This window comes from Esox lucius, chromosome 19, assembly GCF_011004845.1.
Source record: "Esox lucius isolate fEsoLuc1 chromosome 19, fEsoLuc1.pri, whole genome shotgun sequence".
Lineage (NCBI taxonomy): Eukaryota > Metazoa > Chordata > Actinopteri > Esociformes > Esocidae > Esox > Esox lucius.
This window is the reverse complement of record NC_047587.1, coordinates 45,015,203-45,040,000: the sequence shown is the minus strand read 5'-3', so window position 1 is coordinate 45,040,000 and position 24,798 is coordinate 45,015,203. Positions and strand designations below refer to the sequence as shown.

Genomic DNA, 24,798 nt, shown 5'->3' with positions numbered 1-24,798 from the left:
GCTCCATAAATAAAAATAACAGTTAAAAATAGATTCAATTCCTAAAAATGAAAAAAATGAGGGATGGTAGAAGGCTAAGAAAACAGCATCAATATCTGATTGGCAGTATTTTAAGTGACTGAGAAACCGTTGCATTAAGCTTGTTCGAAAGGTGAAATCTTCATACAATGTTAACACTATCAGATTGTTATGGGAATCCGGCAACATTTTAGAGAATAGTTAAAACTCGAAAGAATAGTTATTTCAACCCATTACTGCAACAGCTATTGGACATCAGCCCAATTACTGATTTTTTTTTTAATTATGCAAGCGGACTTCCTATTTGAAAGAAACCATACATCTAATCATAGTGTCATTGGAAGCATTCTTGCGAGGCAGCTCAGTTGTTGATATACAGGGTTTTTCACTGAAACCTTTCATGGTAAATGAGGTCCTAAATGCTCTGTGTGCTATTGATTCTAGACAAGCAAAATGGGATGATGGTTTGGATCCAGGTCTGTTGGGTAGTGCTTTTAATCATACATTTCCCACTGGGATTATCCCAAAAGTATGGGAAGCCAACCATGTGCTTCCTCTTCATAAGGGTGGCGATTAGGGATGGGACGATAGACGATTTTACTACTAATTGTGATGGAAAGTACTCACGATTATGATATCGTGGAGAAATTTCATAATCAGGATAATCGTAAATCGGGATAATCCTCACGAGTGACTTGAGAAAGTTCTGCCAGTTGTTGAAGTTTCCCTGAATGCTTGTTTTATTTTACAATTGGAGTGCACATCTCATCTCACATTGTACTATGCCACTAAACCTCCTCTGCAATGTATGGTCAATGAAGCAGAATGGCTCTGCTAGCGTAAATAGAAGAATATTGTAAATTACAATAAACATCGAAATTAAATGTTATGAGTTGGGATTTTATTGTAATGATATAAAGAATAAACTAGTTTTCCAATTCCTTTACAACAGTACTAGTCTAACCACTACACTTAGCAGTCTACAAAAAAAGCGTCTGATCACGTCTCCACTTCCCGCTATATGCAAATACCTGTCCATTCCATTACCACGGAAAATAAGCAGTAGAAACAGTGTTGAGCTCAAACAAACCAATGATATCCTAGAAGACCTGCAGCTACTATGCATGTAGAAAAAACCTTTTAACTGCAAATTGTAGAAAATATTAATAGGGTACACATTATACACATCTCCTTCGATTTTGTGATTATAATTTCATTTATATTGAAGGCTAATTGTTAATGTTTTCCTACTGAAAGTGACAGGAGTAGACAAATAGAATATTATTTGCATGGTCCAAAATAACATTGATCTACATGATCTGCTCAATACATGATGCGCACAACCTAACCGGAAGCTGTTACAATGAATTATAAAGTTATTATGAAGAATCGGCACATCAAATAATCGTTAGCTAAGTAAGCACATAAAATGCGCATGGAAGTTCTGCAAAAGTGTGACTTGAAAAACCTCTTGCCAGTCACCGAAGTGTTCCTGGCTAGTTGTTTGATTTAACTAATTGTAACTGGTGGAGCGCATCTCACTAATTGTATTGCATAGATTTTACTAAAAAAACTCTCCAAACTCTCCATTGCAAGAATGCAATCTTAAATGAGCCTACTATGGGTCTCTTCCTCAAGGATGCGCAATAATAAATGTCTTAGAACCACTTGAATGTGTTTCACTGTCCACCAAGAAAGTGTCCTAAGGTCGATACCCAATCCGACTAATATCTAAAGTCGGCCATATCCAATCCGAAATATGCTAGGGATGAAGGATAATCAGATCTTAAATTTTGTTGGATAATTAGGATACCAGACAGAAATGAGCCAAGAAGAGTGTGTATTATAAACGTATCTCGCTCACCCTTTAATGTGGGCATTTTCATATATTTGTTGAATAGGAGTGTAGGGGGAGGCTAAAATTGGAGTGTGGTTGTAAGGGTTACCACTAGAAGGTTACAGGGGAATGGCTAAACATACGCAAACCTCACTGACCCTGATATTCTGGAAGTTCTTAGAAAAGTTAGCTAATCTTTCGTCACAAGCCAAACATTTAAAAGATTGTATGTTTCATGTCCAATGTTATTCTCAATGCTCCTCCTCAGTCAAGTCCCGAAGACAAGGGACGGTGTAGCAACACGGGAACTCAGAGACGATAAGTCTTGCCACTTTGATTTACGTATGTGTATGTGCCTATGTCAGTTATCATAAGTGCCCATAAGGTGTAGGTCATGTAACATGAACCATACAGTAAAATGGCGTGTTCCTGGGGCTTAAAGAAAGTTAATTATGCCCAAATACTCAGGGATGACTCAAAGGTCATTTGTTCCAGAGCCTAACCAAACTGATTCGAGAATTCCAAGACTCAAGGACTCCAAGTCTGGTCACTTAGACTTATTTATGTGTGTGTAGATACCAGTGGCCCTATGAGCTTGAGTATAGAGATGAACAAGGAATGCTGTAGTTATCTATATTCCAAAATAACACTATTTATTACAATCAAGTCATAAAGTTAGAAAACAAAACATAGTTACGTAACAACACAATTCAACATCCTCCTAACTAGCCTAACGGTCTACTAATTATACCATAAGTATTTAAGACACCACGGCACGAAGGTATGCTAGGAGTTTCTGTTTAATATAGACTCCTGTATATGACTACCACACAATGTGTCGGGAGGTCTCTTTAAAGAGGACAAACTTAAGAAACCTTTTGGAGACATGGCTATTTATCCTAATATCAGACATATCTGAAACACTCCCCCAAATAGTCATTACCATTACTTTACTTTGGCAAACACAATGAACACAAAGGACAGGAACTGTCCCACTTAATCAATGCAAAATTATCGAATGGACGGGGTGTTTCAGCCAGTTGTAGTATGACACGCAACAAGGACAATAATTTCTACAATGTTCTTGTGAAGTTTGACGCATAACCTGTACAGTACAATGAAGCATATCAGCCTATTCTGCCCTTTATGGGGAACAGGGATAATCCAAACACTACAGATAAATGTCCACAACATTTAGTTAAACTCCAGTTTGCTCAGAGTTTCACACCTCCAGGTGAGCTCAGGAGGGTGGGGCTGATGGCCTACACCTGGTGTTCCAGATCTTTGGAGAAGCAAATGTTACCCAGGACACGGATTAACATCACCAAGGGTCTGTTGGAGACTTGGTGGGGCCAGATCTTTAATGAAGCATATGTAATGCAGGACCCCTGAATAACATCACCAAGGGTGTGTTGGAGACTTGGTGGGGCCACCCTTCCTCAGCAGACATTTCTCATTATACTACAGGAGCTTGAGCAAAAATTAGGTCTACCTGCCCTGTGTACATGTGTAGACTTATAAAGGTGTGCATGGGGTGTCTGATAATAGGCTAATTAAAATGAAGGTCCCCCAAGAGTTACGGGTCTTCTATATTATCATCATCTCCTCATACACAAAGTCAACAATGTTTTAGGCTATTCATTGCGATGGAGAATGATACAAAAAATAAACTTGTTTTCCAATTCCTTTATAACAGTAGGCGTACTAGTGTAACCACTACACTTAGTAGCTTACAAAAAAGATTCAGTTCACGTCTCCACTTCGTGCTATATGCAAATACCTGTCCATTACATTACCGCGGAAAATATGCTGTTGAAACAAAGTTGAGCTCAAACAAACCAATGATAATTATCCTAGAAGACATGCAGCTACGTGAGATGCGTGCAAAAAACAACTGTTAACAAACTACACATTTTAGGAAATATCCATCCATCCATCATCTTCCGCTTATCCGGGGCTGGGGCCGGGTCGCGGGGGCAGCAGTCTAAGCAGAGATGCCCAGACTTCCCTCTCCCCAGACACTTCCTCCAGCTCTTCCGGGGGGACACCGAGGCGTTCCCAGGCCAGCAGGGAGACATAGTCCCTCCAGCGTGTCCTAGGTCTTCCCCGGGGTCTCCTCCCGGTGGGACGGGACCGGAAGACCTTCCCAGGAAGGTGTTCCGGAGCCATCTGAAACAGATGCCCACGCCACCTAAGCTGACCCCTCTCGATGTGGAGGAGCAGCGGCTCTACTCTGAGCTCCTCCCGGGTGACCGAGCTTCTCACTCTATCTCTAAGGGATCGCCCAGCCACCCTGCGAAGAAAGCTCATTTCGGCCGCCTGTATCCGGGATCTTGTCCTTTCGGTCATGACCCAAAGCTCATGACTATGGTCATTTTAGGAAATATGAATAGCAAATACATTGTTATACATATCTTTCTAATTATAATTTTGTTTATACTGTAGGCCAATTTTTTATGCTTTGCTACTGAGAATGACAATAGAAGACAAATATATCATTTTCGAAGGGCCAAAATAACATTGTCGATCTGCATGATCTGCGCAATACATGATGCGCACAACATAACGGGGAGCTATTATAGTGAATTATAAAGTTATTATAAAGTGTTGAAACATCAATAAGGCTTATCCTTACCTAATAAGGAAGTGCATGCACCCACAGGTCAGTACTGATAAGAAATGCTAACTATTTTGACCTCTGATCTTCATAAGTGAATTGACAAATCTCTTGCCAGTCTCCGAAGCTTTCCTGACTACTTGTTTTGCACCTGCATTTTATATAATCGCTGGACATTCCTATTTTAAAATGTGGAGCCAAGGACAGTGTGTATTATAAACGTATCTCCCTCTAATGTGTGTGTTTTCATTTATTTGTTGAATAGGAGCTTGAGACAGAATTAGGCACTTGGCCTGTGCATGCACCCACAGTTCAGTACCGGTAAGAAATGCAATCTATTTTCACCCCTGATCCTCAGATATGTGACTTGAAAAATCTCTTGCCACCAAAGTGTTCCTGACTACTTTTTACTTTATTTAACTGGTGGAGTGTCATTGAACAAGTACAGTACAAGGAAATGCCGTTAGCATCTAACAAGAAGTGCGAATAGAAGAGGGCAGAAAATGTACTTGTATTAAGTATAATGTATGTATATATAAGAACCCCTTATATAGACCACAACCCCTTGTCGTCTTATCACTTGATGAAAAGGTCAGTTCTCGTCACCGATATTTATAGTTATTGTATCATTCTCATTCACTAATGAAAGAAAAACAAACGTTGTTGTGCCATGAAATTAAATAGCTTTGGCAGTGTAAAAATGTATCTTCAGTTTTGCTACAATTTCTCAATATTTTTGACTGTAATTATATCCCAATCATTCCCAATACTGGCATGCTAGTTTACTATATAAACAAGAAACCAGACAAGCCTAGTTCAGCCGGCCTACAATAGAATATGTTGATCGGGCTGCCCTCGAACCCGGGTCGCCTACGTGAAAGGCAATGTCGTTAACCACTATGCCACCAAGCTGCAATTTGCTGGTCTTGACATTATATAATTTTCACTCATTAACATCATGCAAAGTTTTTATATTTTCTTAGAAACCCTTAATTAACTAGTTTTAAACTGAATAACGTTTCTTATTAAGTTTACCTCCACCACAAAGTGTTTATGAACTGTATGACTTTTGCCACTGGCCATTTTAAAACCGTTTAGTAACGGACAATAAACATAAAATGTACAGACTAGATTGTTAACTACATTAACTTATATGATGGCTTTTATTTTGAAAAAGGAAAATCTGAATTAGCACTGCTAGCATAATATCCTGCTGCTAGAAGAACGGCAATGAAGCCTCGAATGGCCATCACTTACAATAACTGACTTTTTTTGTCAAATGAAAAGATGAGAGAACTGTGATTCCAACGAAGTGAACAAATACAAATTTCCACCGGAACAGTTTTACGTAGCTACGTATGGTTTTAGCCAGCAAAGTTTTTGTCTGCCCTGAACCTCAGGCATAATGCGTTTGACTGTTACGGGAGGCGAATGGGGGACCTATTGTTCCGGGGCCTGCGTCTCTAACCACTACGCTATTTAACAAGGGGTCAGTCAGGCACTCACTCACTCAGTTAGAGACATTCGCTCTTCTAGGCCGGCTCCGCTTACGCGGTTTGGCAAAAACAGTACGTACTTATGCGATTTGAGATTCAGTCATTGCTTTCAATTTACATAGTAGTTCACATAGCATAGTGGTTGGCTATTCAACTGTCATTTTTTTCTAAAGAAACAAACCCTCCATGGAGTGATTGGAGTAATTGTTTTCATTATAGGTACTGGTACAGCCAGACTAAAACTTTGATGGCTACAAGCTTCAGTAGCTACATTATAGTAAGCCTAAAGTAAAACTTTGTTGATATTGCGATGGAGGAACTGCACCGAACACTGCTCTCGATTGCGATCTACAGAGCGTAGTTCACATAGCGTAGTGGAACCAGCCATGGAGTGATTGGAGTCATTGTTTTCATTTCTGTATAGATAGAGATTACTGTAGATGGCTATCTAATTTAACATGTTGAATTTAGTGTAGAAACCATGTTATACCTGTTGTTGGTTTGGATGTTAGCTAATGTAGGGAACTAGTTTTGAAAACGTGGAGTTTCAACTTATTGGTTTAACAATGCAGAAGTATACCGCCACTCTGCACACGTATAGCTTAGTGGCATAGTGGCTAAAGACATAGCCTGTCATGTTGGAGACACCGGTTTGAATCCAGCAAGGGCAACAACATTTACCTCCTTTCTCTCACCTGTCTGCCTCTTTCTCTCTCTCCCTCTTTCTTACCCCTGTCTGTCTCAATCTCTTTTACACACACACAACAGGGTTATTTTGGCTCCATGTCCAATCAGGCCATTGCAATACAGGCTTTGCGGGTGCTGCTACGACTTAATTTATTCATTACTATGCATTTCAGCAGGGGGGAAATTATCCACCAAACGCAGGATGCCACAACACCCGCTTCTATTCCCTTCATGCCACTCTTTCACTTACAGATGCATTCACTCACTAAGTCACAGAAAATCTACACACACACGCAGCCACACACACACCCCGCCACAGCTCACTGCCAACAACAAGAAGACTTTGTTTAACGAGTCTCAATGCTTTGTTGATCCCAATCTCGGGGCTTTGTTGTTCTTGTGAATCACTCTCTCTCGGGCCGGTATTAATCTTCACCTTAGGTGTTTACTCGAGGTGTCCAGCGCCTTCACTTTATAACTGGGGATTGTCATGCAACCCCCCCCGACCCCCTTCCCTTCCACCAGGCCGGCAGCGAGGTTGAATGTCAGTTCTGTTTTTCTGGGCTTGCAACTCTACTATAACGGAACTGATCCTGGGATATTTGGCAAGCATTCTCACGCTGTTCTGTTACCATCAGCCACAGACTAGGGTTTATAGTGGGGCTGCATCTCTTAGTCTCTCTCTCTCTGTCTCGCTCTCTGTAAGTCCATCTGTTTCCCTCCCTCCCCCTCTTTCTCTCATCCACCCCTTTTCTACCTCTCCTTCTCTCCCACTCCTTTCCTTGGCCAGGTCCTCTGTGTATTCTCGGGTCTCTGAGTTCCTAGATGGCGGAGAAAGAACGAGAGGAAGCGGGACACTTTCCCTGTATCTGGCAGCAAACAACTTGTATTTAGTTGCTTTAACTGGGTTGATTTTATTTTTTTGGCAGGTCTTTTTTTTTGCCCTAAGCAGTGCGTGTCCGTTGTTGGCTTGAGGTCACTATAATGGTTAGTTTTTCTCTTAAGTTGACGTCGTGCCGGACTGTCTCGGTTACATACTTTACATTAGATTGCATTTTTGTTGTTTCGTAAGATGTTTGTCAGATTTGGTTCAGTTCATGTCTAGTGCAGTCTAGACTAGATTATGTTGTGGGTTATCCCCCCCCCCCCTTTTGCAGGCTAGGTCTAATGTTTACTCTTTTAGATCTTTGCGTTCCTAGATGGCGTGCAGAAAGACAGTCCCTGGTAGCAGCATTGGTTTGTTTGTGCTGCTGCAAGAGCCTGATTTTCTGATGGAGACTCATTTGTAAGTGGATTATAAGGCCTGTCTACTGTATATTAGCATAGTCACAAGCAAGCAACACGCTAAGGTTTTTGGCCGGAGGCTCAGGATTTTTTTTGGAAGTTGATTTAAAGTGACACTTAGTTAGGTCATACACCGTTGATTTACTGTTTAACGGAAGGCGGAAACCTGTCTTCACATTAGCTCCAGAAAATGCAAAGCTTTTTTGTGGGTAGGGGGTGTAACAAAAAGTATGTCCCCAAGCATCTTGCTAGGAGATAAACAACTTCCTCTGTGATTATTGAAACATGCATAAACTGTGCCTCAAGATAGAGGTGGGCTTGGGACTGATTTTAATACTTTCTTTTACCCCTGATACATTGACAGAGAAAACATTCTCATTCATAGTAACTCCCTGGGAGCAATTAATGTTAAATTCCTTGCTCAGAGACCGATCAAACCCCAAAAATGGCATGGTGAAAAATGTGATCTAGCAACTTTACTGGTCAGATGCTGTAATCGTTAGGGTACCTGCTGCCCATACAAATGTCTTGATCCCACTCCCAGCCAAAGCTTTTCCTGTCGCACCCACTGAAGTGCCCGTTCCACACAAAAATTTGTCCCACACAAGACTAATCCTGCATAGTCATTTAGGCTTTGTGAAAAACAAAGTGCATCTCACACTTTTCGTTACTAATTGGATGCCTGTGTTTTTTTTGTTACCTTAGAAAACAGCAGAGGCTCTTGTTGGACAGCTCACAACTCTTGACCAACCTGCTTACGCTATTCACATCTCTGCTGCAAGCTGATATAATATGTTGTAATTCAGGGGAGGTCATTGGATGTTTTATAGTCTACCAATAGGTTTTAGGCACCTAGTGCCTGGTGATTAAATTTGGAATGAAGCCCAGAGCACATTGACATTGGTAATACAAAATAATCTTTTCTCAAAGATTAAAAAACATGCTGTTAAAAAGCTCAATACTTGGCCTCAGATCTTTTCCTACTACATTTCTCATTCACCCACTTTTCTGTCATTAACCCCCTGCCATTTTCCACCCTGTGTTTTTTCATTCACCTCCTCTCTCTCACCTGTCTGCCTCTTTCCCTATCTCACTCTTTCTTACCCCTGTCTGTCTCACTCTCTTTCTTAACCATCTGTCTGTCTCAATCTCTTTTACACACACACACAACAGGGTTATTTTGGCTCCGTGTCCAAGTAGGCCATCGCAATACACACTCAATTTGAGTCTATTCATTTTTTAGTAACTTAATGAATACAACCCTAAAGTTTGTGTTGATGTTTTGTCATTTCTTAGGTCTGATCAGATATCTAGCCATCTGTTAGGTTGTGAACCAACAGGACTGTGTTGCGTGAGTGAGATCTCCACCACAGGAATTCCTTCCTGGATACGCCTCTGCCCTGCCAATTACTGCTTCTCTCAGCCAATGGCCAGGAGCCACCTTTTGTCTTGCTCTGGATGTTCGTTGTTGTTTGCTGGATGTTGCAATTTTTGTTGTTGTTACTGGCTTTCTGTTCTGGTGTCCTGAATAACACAGGTTAAGCCTATAAACTGTGTTTTACAAATGAACCAAAAGTATGAACACATGGCCCAGAGAATGTAGACACCTGCTTGTCAATCATCAAATTAATGGGCGTTAATAAGGAGTTTGTCCTGTTGCTGCTATAATAGTCTAAACTCTATTGGGAAGGCTTTCCTCTAGTAAGCACACCACTTTTATTTATCTGTAATAACTTTTCAGTGTCGTTTGTTAAAATAGGTTATTTTATCTGTCAATAGTGTTGTAGTTGATTGCATCACCGTGTGGTTATAAATGGCTATAGCATATGCCATGTAATCTTGATGAATTATGAGTTGTAAAAGTATATCTAGCCTTATTGTTTATACTAAAACGTTATTGAGGTTAACTACATTTTTAACTAAAACATTGAGTTTATTCCGTAGCATATTACTATTTACATTCATTTTCTTTCATTTATTACCTTTCTTTTTGCCGTGACATTGGCTATTCGACGACAAAAGGTGAGGAATTATCTCTCTTCTTCTTCCGCTTATCCGGGGCCGGGTCGCGGGGGCAGCAGTCTAAGCAGGGATGCCCAGACTTCCCTCTCCCCAGACACTTCCTCTAGCTCTTCCGGGGGGACACCGAGGCGTTCCCAGGCCAGCCGGGAGACATAGTCCCTCCAGCGTGTCCTAGGTCTTCCCCGGGGTCTCCTCCCGGTGGGACGGGACCGGAACACCTTCCCAGGAAGGCGTTCCGGAGGCATCCGAAAAAGATGCCCAAGCCACCTCAGCTGACCCCTCTCGATGTGGAGGAGCAGTGGCTCTACTCTGAGCTCCTCCCGGGTGACCGAGCTTCTCACCCTATCTCTAAGGGATCGCCCAGCCACCCTGCGGAGAAAACTCATTTCGGCCGCCTGTATCCGGGATCTTGTCCTTTCGGTCATGACCCAAAGCTCATGACCATAGGTGAGAGTAGGAACGTAGATTGACTGGTAAATCGAGAGCTTCGCCTTGCGGCTCAGCTCTTTCTTCACCACGACAGACCGATACATCGACTGCATTACTGCAGAAGCTGCACCGATCCGTCTGTCAATCTCCCGTTCCATCCTTCCCTCACTCGTGAACAAGACCCCTAGATACTTAAACTCCTCCACTTGAGGCAGGCACTCTCCACCAACCTGAAGTGGGCAAGCCACCCTTTTCCGACTGAGGACCATGGCCTCGGATTTGGAGGTACTGATTTTCATCCCCACCGCTTCACACTCGGCTGCAAACCGTCCCAGTGCATGCTGAAGGTCCTGGTTAGAAGGGGCCAACACGACAACATCATCTGCAAAGAGCAGAGACGAAATCGTGTGGTCCCCAAACCTGACACCCTCCGGCCCCTGGCTGCGCCTAGAAATTCTGTCCATAAAAATTACAAACAGAACCGGTGACAAAGGGCAGCCCTGCCGGAGTCCAACATGCACTGGGAACAAGTCTGACTTACTGCCGGCAATGCGGACCAAGCTCCTGCTTCGGTTGTATAGGGACCTGACAGCCCTTAGCAAAGGACCCAGGACCCCATATTCCCCAAGCACCCTCCACAAGATGCCGCGAGGTACACAGTCGAATGCCTTCTCCAAATCCACAAAACACATGTGGATTGGTTGGGCAAACTCCCATGAACCCTCCAACACCCCGTAGAGGGTATAGAGCTGGTCCAGTGTTCCACGGCCCGGACGAAAACCACACTGTTCCTCCTGAATCTGAGGTTCTACTATCGGCCGTATTCTCCTCTCCAGAACCCTGGCATAGACTTTCCCGGGCAGGCTGAGAAGTGTGATCCCCCTATAGTTGGAACACACCCTCCGGTCCCCCTTCTTAAAAAGAGGGACCACCACCCCGGTCTGCCATCCCAGAGGCACTGTCCCCGACCGCCACGCGATGTTGCACAGGCGTGTCAACCAAGACAGCCCCACAACATCCAGAGACTTGAGGTACTCAGGGCGGATCTCATCCACCCCCGGTGCCTTGCCACCGGGGAGTTTCTTGACCACCTCAGTGACTTCAGCCCGGGTGATGGACGAGTCCACCTCTGAGCCCTCATCCTCTGCTTCCTCAATGGAAGAAGTGACAGCGGGATTGAGGAGATCCTCGAAGTACTCCTTCCACCGCCCAACGACATCCTCAGTTGAGGTCAACAGCTGCCCACCTCTACTGTAAACAGCGTTGGTAGGGCACTGTTTCCCTCTCCTGAGGCGCCGGATGGTTTGCCAGAATCTCTTCGAGGCCAGCCGATAGTCCTTCTCCATGGCCTCACCGAACTCCTCCCAGGCCCGAGTTTTTGCCTCCACAACCACCCGGGCTGCAGCCCGCTTGGCCTGTCGGTACCCGTCAGCTGCCTCAGGAGTCCCACAAGCCAACCAGGCCTGATAGGACTCCTTCTTCAGCTTGACGGCATCCCTTACTTCCGGTGTCCACCACCGGGTTCGGGGATTGCCGCCTCGACAGGCACCGGAGACCTTACGGCCACAGCTCCGAGCGGCCGCTTCGACAATGGCGGTGGAGAACATGGTCCACTCGGACTCAATATCTCCAACCTCCCTCGGGATCCAGTCGAAGCTCTGCCGGAGGTGGGAGTTAAAGATCTCTCTGACAGGAGACTCGGCCAGACGTTCCCAGCAGACCCTTACAGTACGCTTGGGCCTGCCGAGTCTGTCCAGCTTCCTCCCCCGCCATCGGATCCAACTCACCACCAGGTGGTGATCAGTTGACAGCTCCGCCCCTCTCTTCACCCGAGTGTCCAAGACATACGGCCGCAGGTCAGATGAGACGACAACAAAGTCAATCATCGACCTGCGGCCTAGGGTGTCCTGGTGCCACGTGCACTGATGGACACCCTTATGCTTGAACATGGTGTTCGTTATGGACAAACTGTGACTAGCACAGAAGTCCAATAACTGAACACCACTCGGGTTCAGATCAGGGGGGCCGTTCCTCCCAATCACGCCCCTCCAGGTGTCACTGTCGTTGCCCACGTGGGCGTTGAAGTCCCCCAGTAGAACAATAGAGTCCCCAGTCGGAGCACTTTCCAGCACCCCTCCCAGAGACTCCAAGAAGGTCGGGTACTCTGCACTGCCGTTCGGCCCGTAGGCACAAACAACAGTGAGAGACCTATCCCCGACCCGTAGGCGCAGGGAAACGACCCTCTCGTTCACCGGGGTAAACTCCAACACATGGCGGCAGAGCTGGGGAGCTATGAGCAAACCCACACCAGCCCGCCGCCTCTCACCATGGGCAACTCCAGAGTGGTGAAGAGTCCATCCTCTCTCAAGGAGTGTGGTTCCAGAGCCCAAGCCGTGCGTAGAGGTGATCCCGACTACCTCTAATCGGAACCTCTCAACCTCACGCACTAACTCAGGCTCCTTCCCCGCCAGCGAGGTGACATTCCACGTCCCTAGAGCCAGTTTCCGTGTCCAGAGATCGGGTTGTCTAGGCCCCTGCCTTCGACTGCCGCCCGATCCTCTTTGCACCGGCCCCTTATGGTCCCTCCTGTGGGTGGTGAGCCCACGGGAGGGCGGCCCCACGTCACCCGTTCGGGCTGAGCCCGGCCGGGCCCCATGGGGGAAGGCCCGGCCACCAGGCGCTCGCATTCGAGCCCCAACCCCGGGCCTGGCTCCGGGGTGGGGCCCCGGCTGCGCCATACCGGGCGACGTCACGGTACTCAAAATTTTATTCTTCATTAAGGGGTTTTGAACCGCTCTTAGTCTGACCCGTCGCCTAAGACCTGTTTGCCTTGGGAGACCCTACCAGGGGCATATAGCCCCAGACAACATAGCTCCTAGGGTCACTCGGGTACTCAAACCCCTCCACCACGTTAAGGTGGCAGTTCTTGGAGGGAGTGAGGAATTATCGATACTGAAAATATTTGTTATGAACATCCCTAATTTGAATGTACATAGCTTAATTGGAAAATGGAAATTATTAATATCTGGCCAAGTACTACCGATGCTGATGTGATTGTTTTAACTGAGTCTGTAAATGGAGATAATGTTTGTAAGACAGATCAAGCTTAGAGAGGAGGGGGTGTAGTAATATACAGGTGCTGGTCATAAAATTAGAATATTATCAAAAAGTTGATTTATTTCAGTAATTCCATTCAAAATGTTAATCTTGTATAATGTATACATTCATTCCACACAGACTGATATATTTCAAATAATTATTTTTTTAAATGTTGATGATTATAACTGACAACTAATGAGAACCCCAAATTCATTATCTCAGAAAATTTGAATATTGTGAAAAGGTTTAATATTGAAGACACCTGGTGCTACACTCTAATCAGCTAATTAACCCAAAACACATGCAAAGGCCTTTAAATGGTCTCTCAGTCTAGTTCTGTAGGCAACACAATCATGGGAAGACTGCTGACTTGACAGCTGTCCAAAAGACGACCATTGACACCTTGCACAAGGAGGGCAAGACACAAAAGGTCATCGCTAAAGAGGCCGGCTGTTCACAGAGCTCTGTGTCCAAGCACATTAATAGAGAGGCGAAGGGAAGGAAAAGATGTGGTAGAAAAAAGTGTACAAGCAATAGGGATAACCGCACCCTGGAAAGGATTGTGAAACAAAACCCATTCAAAAATGTGGGGGATTCACAAAGAGTGGACTGCAGCTGGAGTCATTGCTTCAAGAACCACCACGCACAGACGTATGCAAGACATGGGTTTCAGCTGTCCTTGTGTCAAGCCACTCTTGAACAAGACACAGCGTCAGAAGCGTCTCGCCTGAGCTAAAGACAAAAAGGACTGGACTGCTGCAGAGTTATGTTCTCTGATGAAAGTAAATTTTGCATTTCCTTTGGAAATCAAGGTCCCAGAATCTGGAGGAAGAGAGGAGGGGCACACGTTGCTTGAAGTCCTGTGTAAAGTTTCCACTTTCGGTGATGGTTTGGGGTGCCATGTCATCTGCTGGTGTTGGTCCACTGTGTATTCTGAGGTCCAAGGTCAACGCAGCCGTCTACCAGGAAGTTTTAGAGCACTTCATGCTTCCTGCTGCTGACCAACTTCATGGAGATGCAGATTTCATTTTCCAACAGGACTTGGCACCTGCACACAGTGCCAAAGCTACCAGTACCTGGTTTAAGGACCATGGTATCCCTGTTCTTAATTGGCCAGCAAACTCGCCTGACCTTAACCCTATAGAAAATCTATGGGGTATTGTGAAGAGGAAGATGCAATATGCCAGACCCAACAATGCAGAAGAGCTGAAGGCCACTATCAGAGCAACCTGGGCTCCCATAACACCTGAGCAGTGCCACAGACTGATTGACTCCATGCCACGCCGCCTTGCTGCAGTAATTCAGGCAAAAGAAGCCCCAACTAAGTATTGAGTGCTGTACATGCTCATACTTTTAATGTTCATACTTTTCAGTTGGCCAACATTTCTAAAAATACTTTTTTTGTATTGGTCTTAAGTAATATTCAAATTTTCTGAGATACTGAATTTGGGATTTTCATTAATGGTCAGTTATAATCATCACAAAAGAAATAAACATTTGAAATATAATATACAAGTTTCACTTTTTGAATGGAATTACTGAAATAAATCAACTTTTTGATGATATTCTAATTTTATGACCAGCACCAGTATATAAAATGTAAGTATCATGAAAATGTGTTACTCTCCAAGTCTGTTAGTAAACAATTTGAATTATTGGCTCTTGACCTGGAGATTCTTTATCTTATTGTTGGGTTGTTAAAGGCCTTCCTCAGCATCCAGTCATTCTCGCCCCTCTTTAGTTAGTCTTATATTAATTATAAGGAAATTGTTCTTATTGCTTATTTTAATTGGATCTGGTTACAGCCGTGTCTGATGATTATAAAGCACAATGTGATTCTTTATATTTATTTCAAGTGGTCAATAGTCCTACTAGAGAGCCTGATTTAAAATATCCAGAAAAATCTTCACTAAAGATTTTATTATTTAGTGAAGAAAGCTTTGCTCATCTAATATCACCTTGAATACTCCATCTGATTTGGGCTCTTGAAACAGTGGCCTTTGGAATTATTAATTTGAATGCTAGAAGCTTGGTCCAAAAGTGAAACACTAGTCTCACACTCACATGCTGACATTGATTATATCTGAATTGTAGCTCTCTGTCCTATACTTTGATATTCAGTTAGAAGGGTACAATATCTACAGAGCAGACAGAGTGGGTGGAGGTATTGCCATATATGTTTAATGTAACCTAGATGTTACTGTGTCCATCTCAACCTCTGTCCTGAAACAGTATGAATGCTTAGTTCTGAATGTGGCCCTTGATCATGATGCACTATTTAATGGTAGTGGAGTTTATTGCCCACCCTCAGCTCCGGTATCTGTTCTATGCAAATTGTTTGAGTTAATGTCTAATTATGCATGTCTTAATCTGGACTGGCTGACATTTGTAACAAACCAAATCTTACTCCGTTAGTAACTACACCTACCCGTCCTAATCCAAAAGATCCAGAGAAATTATGTTAATAGATGTTATTCAGATACACCTCACAAATATATAGCTATTGGGTTATTTGCAAATGACATCAGTGACCACTGCCCTATTGCATGTATAAGAGACATTAGGCAAAGAAAGCCTGACCCCCATATCATTTTCAAAATAAGCTATAAGCACTTCTCAGAGCAAGAATTTGTCCATGACATTTGTCACTCAGAGCTCTTATCCACCAATTGCATAATAGACCCATTGTTAGCGTTCTTAATTTTAACCTCCATGGCTGTTGGACATAACCCGCAAAAGAAACGTATGGTTCTCCTCTGATTTGAAAATCCTCTTCCTACAAAAGAACCGAGCTTGGGCCTTGGCGAAGACAACTGGAGTAATAAAAAAGGCAAAATTAGATATTTTCTTAATGCTATGACGGAGTCTGCTGGTGATCCCTCTAAAATCTGGAAAACCGTTAACTCACTTAAACTCCTCGACAACACTACTGAATCAAATTACTTCGGATGCTGATGTAGTGACCAAACTGAAATTTGTGATGCCTTTAAATCTGTTGGTTTTCTCAATATAATCCTGACCGGACTATTCCCTCAACCCCTCTGCCCTCGGGGGAAGAGGAAAACTATAAACTATTTTTTAGTTTCCAAAAATTCATAGAGAGTGAGGTCTTATCTGTATAATCTGCAATAGATTCTAATAAATTGGTAGGCGCTGACAATCTGGATCCATATTTACTGAAATGTGCCACTTCTGCCATTGCTATTACAGTGACGCACATCTTCAGTCAAACACAAGTCATTGGAAAGATTCCTAAAGCTTGAAAAACTGCTTTTATTTTACGTCCCCACAAAAGAGAAAAAAATTGGTGAACATGGAAATATAATAATTTTTGTTTAACAACACCCTTTCCAGCGTTGCATGTGTTTTCAGGCCTAAACACAGTACCACTACAGCCACAGTATGTGTTGTAAATTATATTGCTAATGCCCTAGACAATGGTAAGGGCTGTGCTGCACTGTTTGTAGATTTGTCTAAAGCCTTTGACACTGTAGGCCATACAATACTTTTGAGTAAGCTGTCATCAATAGGACCAGGACCGGATGCCTGTCATTAGTATCCTGACTATCTTAAGGAAAGAAGTCAGGCTGTTAGAGTAGGCGGCACCAGTCGGAGCCACTGGAGTTAGTTAAAAGGGTCCTACACGGTTCTATACTTGGTCCATTGCTGTCCACTCTCTACATAAGCAATACTGTAAAATGCACTTGGACTTGTGCTTAGATTTAGTCAAGTATCTGCATATAAATACTTAAGGATATGGCTGCATGATATACTGTATGATATACTGTCTTTTAAAATACATGAACTGTGCAACTGCTAAAGATCAAGATAGGCTTCTGCTCTACAGAACCAGAACATGCTTGTAATTTATCAAGGATGAGTATAAAATGCATGTATAGAATTGCTATGACATGGCAAAATTGTATTATCTCACTAAAAGACTAACAGGTTTATCCAAGCAATGAAGCGCATTGATTGAGATACCAGGGTTTTAAGTCCCCCTGGAGACAGGTTGGTGGGTAAGAAATCAAAGAAGGGATTATTTCACGAAAGGACTGAAGAGTTTATCCAAGGGCTAGGGGCGCACTGATTGAGATACCGGGGTGGTTTGAGTCCCGCTGGAGGCTGCTTATACTGCTTGCTGTATTTCTTATATACATCTTTTTATTTTTATATTTTACTTGTTTTAATGCGATCTGTGATTGTTTTGTTTAGTCTGTTTTATATATTCTAATTGTATGTCTTGTTTTGTTTGTCTGTGTGTTTTTAATAATTGAACCTAAACTCTATACGTAAACATTTACTAAGGTCACATGAAACTAAGGTCAGGAGACTGTGATGGCCACTCCAGAATCTTCACCTTTTTCTGATGTAACGACTAGAGGGTCAAAATGGTCGTGCTGAAAAGTCGAAGAGCCTTGTTGACCCCTCTCCAAACATAGTGCTTATGGTTATGACCATAAAGTTCTATTTTGGTCTTGTCACTCATTGTAACCATGCTTTGTTGTGGCATTGGCGCAGTAAAGGCTTCTTTCTGGCAACTCAACCATGCAGCAAATTTTATTTTAAGTATCATCGTATTGTGCTCATTGAAACAACCACACCATCTTTTTTCAGAGCAGCCTGTATTTTTCCTGTGTTTTTCTTTGTATCCCAAACAATTGATTTAACAGTACTGACTGGCATTTGCAAGGCTTTGGATATGTTTTTATATCCTTTTTCATCTTTAGTTCCATTATCTTGTTACGCAGGTCTTTTAAAAGTTCTTTTCTACTCCCCATGGCTCAGTATCTAGCCTGCTCAGTGCATCCACGTGAGAGCTAACAACCTCATTGACTATTTATACACAGACACTAATTGCAATTTAAAAAGCCACAGCTGTGTCACCTTTTTGTGTCTGTAACAAGACCAAACATTCAAGGGTATGTAAACTTTTGATCAGGGCCATTTGGGTGATTTCTGTTGTCATTATGATGTTAAAAGGAGCCAAACATCTGTGTGATAATAAATGGCTTCATATGACCACTATCCTTAATACATTTTCTGCCCTCTTCTATTTTCACTTCTGGTTAGATGCTAACTGCATTTCGTTGTACTGTACTTGTACTGTTCAATGACAAAATTGCATCTAATCTAATATGACGCATGTATCATTGCTAACATGCATTAAGTAGTTGTGCTATGGTAATTTGACCCTTTAAAGAAGACCTGAACTTAAATATCCCCATCCAATTGAACAGGTTTTGAAACAATCTACAAGGAAAAATGGGCCAAATCCAGTTGTGCCAATCTAGTAGAAGCATACCCAAGAGAACTCAAAGCTGTGATTGCTGCCCAAGGCACTTCTACAAAGTACTGAGTACTGGGTTGTTGTCTTTGGGGGAATGTACATTTTTTATGTACAGGGCAATACACTGTGTGCACAATTATTAGGCAAATCGTATTTCTCAAGATTTATATTATTGTTGAACAGTCGCGATGCTTTATGTCAATACAAAATATAATTGAAACTTCAAACCTGAATGTTAGTTTTGATCTTTCTCAAGGGAATACATAATAATTCAGAATTATTTGGCAACTAATAAAAAATAAAATAAGTGAGTGTAACAAACAAGTAACACAAAATTACAAATGTTTTGTCCTTTCAAAAATATTCAGTGACCAATATAACCACCCTTCTTTTCAGTAACTGCCATGAGCCTTCCATCCATGGAGTCTGTCAGTTTCTTTCTGTTCATGATCAACTTTCACTGAAGCAGCAACCACAGCCTCCCAAATGTTGTTCAAAGAGGTGTATTGTCTTCCCAGACTGTAAATCTCACATTTGAGAAGGACTCAAATGCTGAGGACTTCTTCCTGTATCACTGCTTGAAAAAAATATCTTCCAGAAACTGGCAGTAGGTTTGGGAGTTGAGTTTCAGTCCATCTTCAACCCGAAATAGTCCAACTACTTCGTCCTTAATGATAGCAGCCCATACCCCTCCTACACCTGGCTGGTGCCTGAAGTGGTGCCGTGTGTCCATTAGTGATCCAGCCACGGGCCCATTCATCTGGTCCATCAAGAGTCACTCTCATTTCATCTGTCCATAAAACCTTTGAAAAATCTTTCTTCAGGTATTTCTTTGCCTAGTCTATACAGTACATTACAAATCTTATTTAGTGGTGGTCATGTTTCAGCCTTCTTGACCTTGGCCATGTCTCTGAGCATTTGACCCCTTGTATTTCTGGACACTCCAGATAGGTTGCAGTTCTGGAATATGATGGCACTGGAGGATAATGGGTTCCTGGTAGCTTCATGTTTAATTCTTCTCAAGTCTTTTGCAGATAATTTGCAACTTTTCTTCTCCATACATTTTCTGCACCCCAGTTGACTATTCACAACAAATTTTTGAGTGCCCGGTGGTCATTTCAAGAGTGTTGCATCCGTCTGAAAAGCATTTTACAATATTTGACTTTTCTTTGTCAGTTAAATCTAATTTTTGGCCCATTTTACCTGAGGTCATGAAGCTGCCTAATAATTATGCACACCTTAATATTAGGTGTTATTCACTGTTGCCACACCCTCCCTCATTACACCAATACATTTTACCTGAAAATGATTCTATCCAATGAACATTCAAGTTTATGTGGTTTGGAGTTGGAAAATGAGCATAGAAATAATGATAAGATCAGAATACTCACTTGCCAAATAATTGTGCACGCCGTGTATGTTCCATTTACCTTTGTACATCCATCCATCATCTACCGCTTATCTGGGGCCGGGTCGCGGGGGCAGCAGTCTAAGCAGAGATACCTTTGTACAATTACAATGTTTTGTTTTGAAAGTTTTACAGCACTTCTGTTAAAATCAAAGTATTATGTTCCCCTTATAAATTATTGTTACAGACAAATAAACTATTTATTTGGTCAGCAAGGGTTTTGCTGGTTGTGAAGGAGGCTTGGTGGGTGTTGTAATGGGATATGATTCCCAAAACTGATTTCAAAATTTGAGGACAGTTTTCCTTTTCGCTTCAGTCCATCTTCAATGAGCTCTGGCCCAGAAAAAGTGACAGCGTTTCTGGATCTTGTTTATATGTTTTCTTCTTTGCATGGTAGAGTTTAAATTGATTTGTGGATGCAGCAATGTACTGTGTTCACAGACAGTGGTTTTCTGAAGTGTTTCTGAGCCCATGCAGTGATTTCCACTAGAGACTCATGTCTGTTTTTTAATGCAGTGAAGGCCTGAAGATCACGGCCATCTAATATTGGTTTTTGGATAGTCTCTTGCTTACCGATCTTTTATTGACATTATGTATAGTAAATGATGAGATCCCCAAACTCTTGGCAATTTTACACTGAGAAAACTTTTATTCTTTATTGTTGCACTATTTGCGTGTGCAGTCTGTCAGTGTTGAACCCCTCCACATCTTTACTTCTGAAAGACTCATCCTATCTGGGATGTTTTTTTAGGCCCAATCATGTTACTTCCTAGTTTCAACATTTAATATGTAGTCTTTTTCTATTAATTATAGGATATATTGTTTGCACATCATTGCATTCTGTTTTATCTTCATTTTACACAATGTCCCAACCTTTTTGGAAACAGTGTTGTAATTGTGCCCTGTCTTGTGATTTAAACCATAGTCAAAATATTATCCATTAATTTATTGTTCAGCAATGACAATACATTCTTACAGTTCTGAACTGAACCCTGTATATTTCCTTTCAGCGTGGTGCTGCTGGAAGAACCACTGCAGCATCAGCGATGCTGAACAACTTATGCATGAGGGGAATTGGGTGTATTTGTCTGTCTTTCTCTCTGTATCTGTTTTCAAACTTTTTTTTTTTTGGAAATCTGCCGGGCATCATTTACAAATATGCTTTTTTGCAGTTGGTGTTTGGTTAGAATTAGATTTGGGAGTTGTCTTTCTACCAATGGTTGGGAGGAAGATGTTTCTTCCTGCCTGTCTCAGTGCCTATAATGTGCCTCATAACTCAAATTTCACCTACCTCTGACTTCTAACAGTCTGCATGTCCTTGCCAGTTGTCCTGCACCAGGAGTCAGTTGTCCATAGCACAGGGGTGAATCCTAGTGCCAGTACTGTTGAGCAAACGTCTGGTATTTGAAAACTTGTATTCACTTAGTCGTCAGTTGGACAGAATTTTGATATCAACTTTTAACCCAACCCCACATTCAGGAAGCAATTCTGGGTCTTGTTGGCATGAACTGAAATAAATACTTGTATTATGAAGGGGGGAGAAGAACAACTGTAAAGTGTGTTGGAACTTTAGTTGTATGGTTCTATTTTGCTTCTACTGGTCCTAGAGGCCCTTTCAAGGTCAACAACATAATTTATGTAAAGAAAATTTGAAAACCTACAAAGAAAATTGTTAATTGACCATAAACCTAACATTTCTCAATGGCTAGCTCTGTCACTGGACTTTAACCCTGTTGAAAACTGTTGGTTGGATTGAAGTGGGGAGTCCATTGGATTGAACTATCTAGACAAGGGATATCAAAGATCTAGTAAGATTCTAGAGAGGACTGGTCTTTATCAAGGGTGCCAATCATTTTGGAGCTTACTATTTATTTTGCCCCTAAAATTCTGATCTAAACTGGCAGGTACTGTACACTGGTTTCACAGAAGTGGTTTTGAAATGCATTTAAAAGTTACAGAAATAACAAATCACACAGAAGATAGGCCAAACTGTCAGAAACAAAATGTAGTCATTTGCCACATTGTTGCATATCTTGAAGTAGAGGAGTTCTTTTTACATGGGAATACACAAATCTGGAGGGCTGACCTATCTTTGTTTGTACTTCTGCACACAAAGATTCAGCACCTAATCTATTTATATACATACCAAAAGTTGAACACATTGTATCCTGTCAGTATATATTTATTTAATGGATTTTAGTATTTGTTTATAATACTCAAATCCATTGCTGGCCATTGCAAGTCTTCCTTATTACCAACAATGCTTTTCACACTTTTCTTTCTTAACAACGAGCAAGGACTCATACCTTAAACTAGGTTAAAACACCATTCAAATAATTTGTTTTTCACTGACCTTATGTGCACCACAAACAATCCTCTCATTTAAAATCCTAACATTCCTACTACACCTAACCCGTAACCCAAAAATAGCCTTTTTCTGCGTGGAGATGGACACATTTTAATTATTTGGTCTCCACCACTATAGTCAAACATGTATGTATTGTACATTATGTCAATTCTTAAAATGATCCAAATGGAACTGGAATTTAGTAGTATCATATGGGGAGAGATTTCAAGACCCCCAGTAAAGAGAACCCCTAACTCCTGAGAGAGATTGAAGTAGTGAAACAAAAGTGTGTGTCTGGTTGTGTGCGTCTTGAGAGAAAGTGAGTGGGGTGTGCGTGCATACATGCCTGTACCCAGTGAACTGTTCTCTCTGCACTTGTACTGCAGACAGGTGCTGTAGGATAGAGCCCATAGGCTCTAACGCACTGGTCCCTCAGCCTAATGCATCCTGGACCAGATACGGGTTGGCGTAGCACACAGACTAAATAATGTATGCCCTTCTCAGCCTCTGAATAAACCAACAGATTGGGGAGCAAAAGAGGGCGAGAGAGGAATTTTGAGAGAGGCAGTGTGTGAGAGAAGGAGAACGATTTTCTGTTCACATTAACAAGCGTCACAGCTACATTACAATTTAAATAATATATAGAAAGTTTTTGTCACAATTCTGAGCTAAAAAGTGGATCATGCCGACAGAGATTGGAGGTAGACGTAACACATGCATGGCTGCAGCCTTTACTACTTCAGATCTTAGATTGAAAAAGAGGTTAATGGAATGCCTAGACTAATAGTGAACACATCAAAACTATGAAATAACACATGAAATCATGTTGTAACCAACCAAGTGTTAAACAGATCAAAATGCATTTCATATTGTGGATTCTTCAAGTAGCCACCCTTTGCCTTGATGAGATTGCTTCAAGAGACTGTCACCTGGAGTGCATTTTAATTATCCGGTGTGCCTTGTTAAATGGTAATTTATGGAATTTCGTTCCTTAATGCGTTTGAGCCAATGAGTTGTGTTGTGACAAGGAAGGGCTGGTATACAGAAGACCATCATTATGTCTGCACTGTAGTAGTCCATATTTACAAGGCACACCTGTTTATTGATATGCATTCCAGGTGACTACTTCATGAAGCTGTTAGAGAGAATGCAAAAGAGTGTGTGAAGCTGTCATGAATGTACAATATGAAATTTATTTACCTCTTAAACACTTTTGGGGTTATTTCATAGTTCTGATGTCTTCACTATTCTTTTACAATGTGTAAAATAATAAAAATAAGGTTGTCCAAACCTTTGGCTGGTAATGTAAGTACATAAAATGTAAATATGAAATGGACAGCTAGGATATGAGGTACCATGTCTGGTTGACTCCAGGCGATCATTGGTCTAAACCCTCTCCCCGTGTGTATCCAGGCGCAGCAGCAGACTTTCGAGTTCCCTGACATCTTCCCCAAAAAGGATGTGAAGTCAGCTGAGGGATCTGTGGAGGAGATGCAGGAGAAGTTCATGGAGGATGAGGAACAGAGGCAAAAACCAGACCCTCGCAGGGGAGGGGTCACAGAGTGGTTTGGCCTTTAGTGCGTGCGTGTGTAAAAAATGGCTGCTGTGTGGGAGGTTGTACCCAAGAGCGTGCATGTGATAGACCCTTTCTCTGTATAGTGTGCATGAAAAGTGCTTGTATGTGAAGCTACACGGGACCACAGGAGAAGATCTTGGGCAACACCATTCACTTCATCCAGTCTCTGCCTCAAAATCCCCACCCATATGCTAGGGGAACTTACCAATACCATTATTTTCCGATAAGAAGTAATTGGCTGAGACACCTAACTAATGTAAACGTGTAGCTGTTGATGAGCTAATGGCTTTGCAGGCTTTGGCACCAATGTTGTTGTAAACCACCAACTCAAATCTGTCTGGATGGGCAGCTGACTAGTCAAATTAGTTTGGTTAGAGCAAGTCTAGAACAAAACCCTCACCAATCCCTGACCTACTCGAAGAATCCTACTGTATACAAATATGGTTTCAGTTCACTTCAGCACATCTGAATGGTGCTTTTTGCTGTATAATTTAATGTCACTGTAACCTTATGTAGGAAGATGTAATAAAAGTCACTTGTCAAGCTTCTTCTGCTCGCTGTTACATTTACTCTCTTTGCCGGACCACTGCTGAGCTTTTACTTGGACTGTGCACTTCCAAACTCACACAACACACAGTCGCTTACAACACAGTGGTGCCAAAGTGGTCCAGTTATTATGATAAAGTAA

General features: G+C 42.2%; 1 protein-coding gene across 3 annotated transcripts in view; it reads left to right on the top strand.

Annotated features, from left to right (window-relative positions):
• Positions 1-24,658, top strand: part of mrpl23 (mitochondrial ribosomal protein L23) — a 112,059-nt gene extending 87,401 nt beyond the window's left edge. The window contains exons 5-6 of one of the 3 annotated variants that reach the window (XM_013131249.4): positions 4,738-4,793; positions 23,948-24,112. In XM_013131249.4, the coding sequence (XP_012986703.1) occupies positions 4,738-4,793; positions 23,948-23,999 (108 nt within the window). In that variant the 3' untranslated portion in view covers positions 24,000-24,112. 3 annotated transcript variants of the gene reach the window in all.
• Positions 24,659-24,798: the final 140 nt, after the last annotated feature.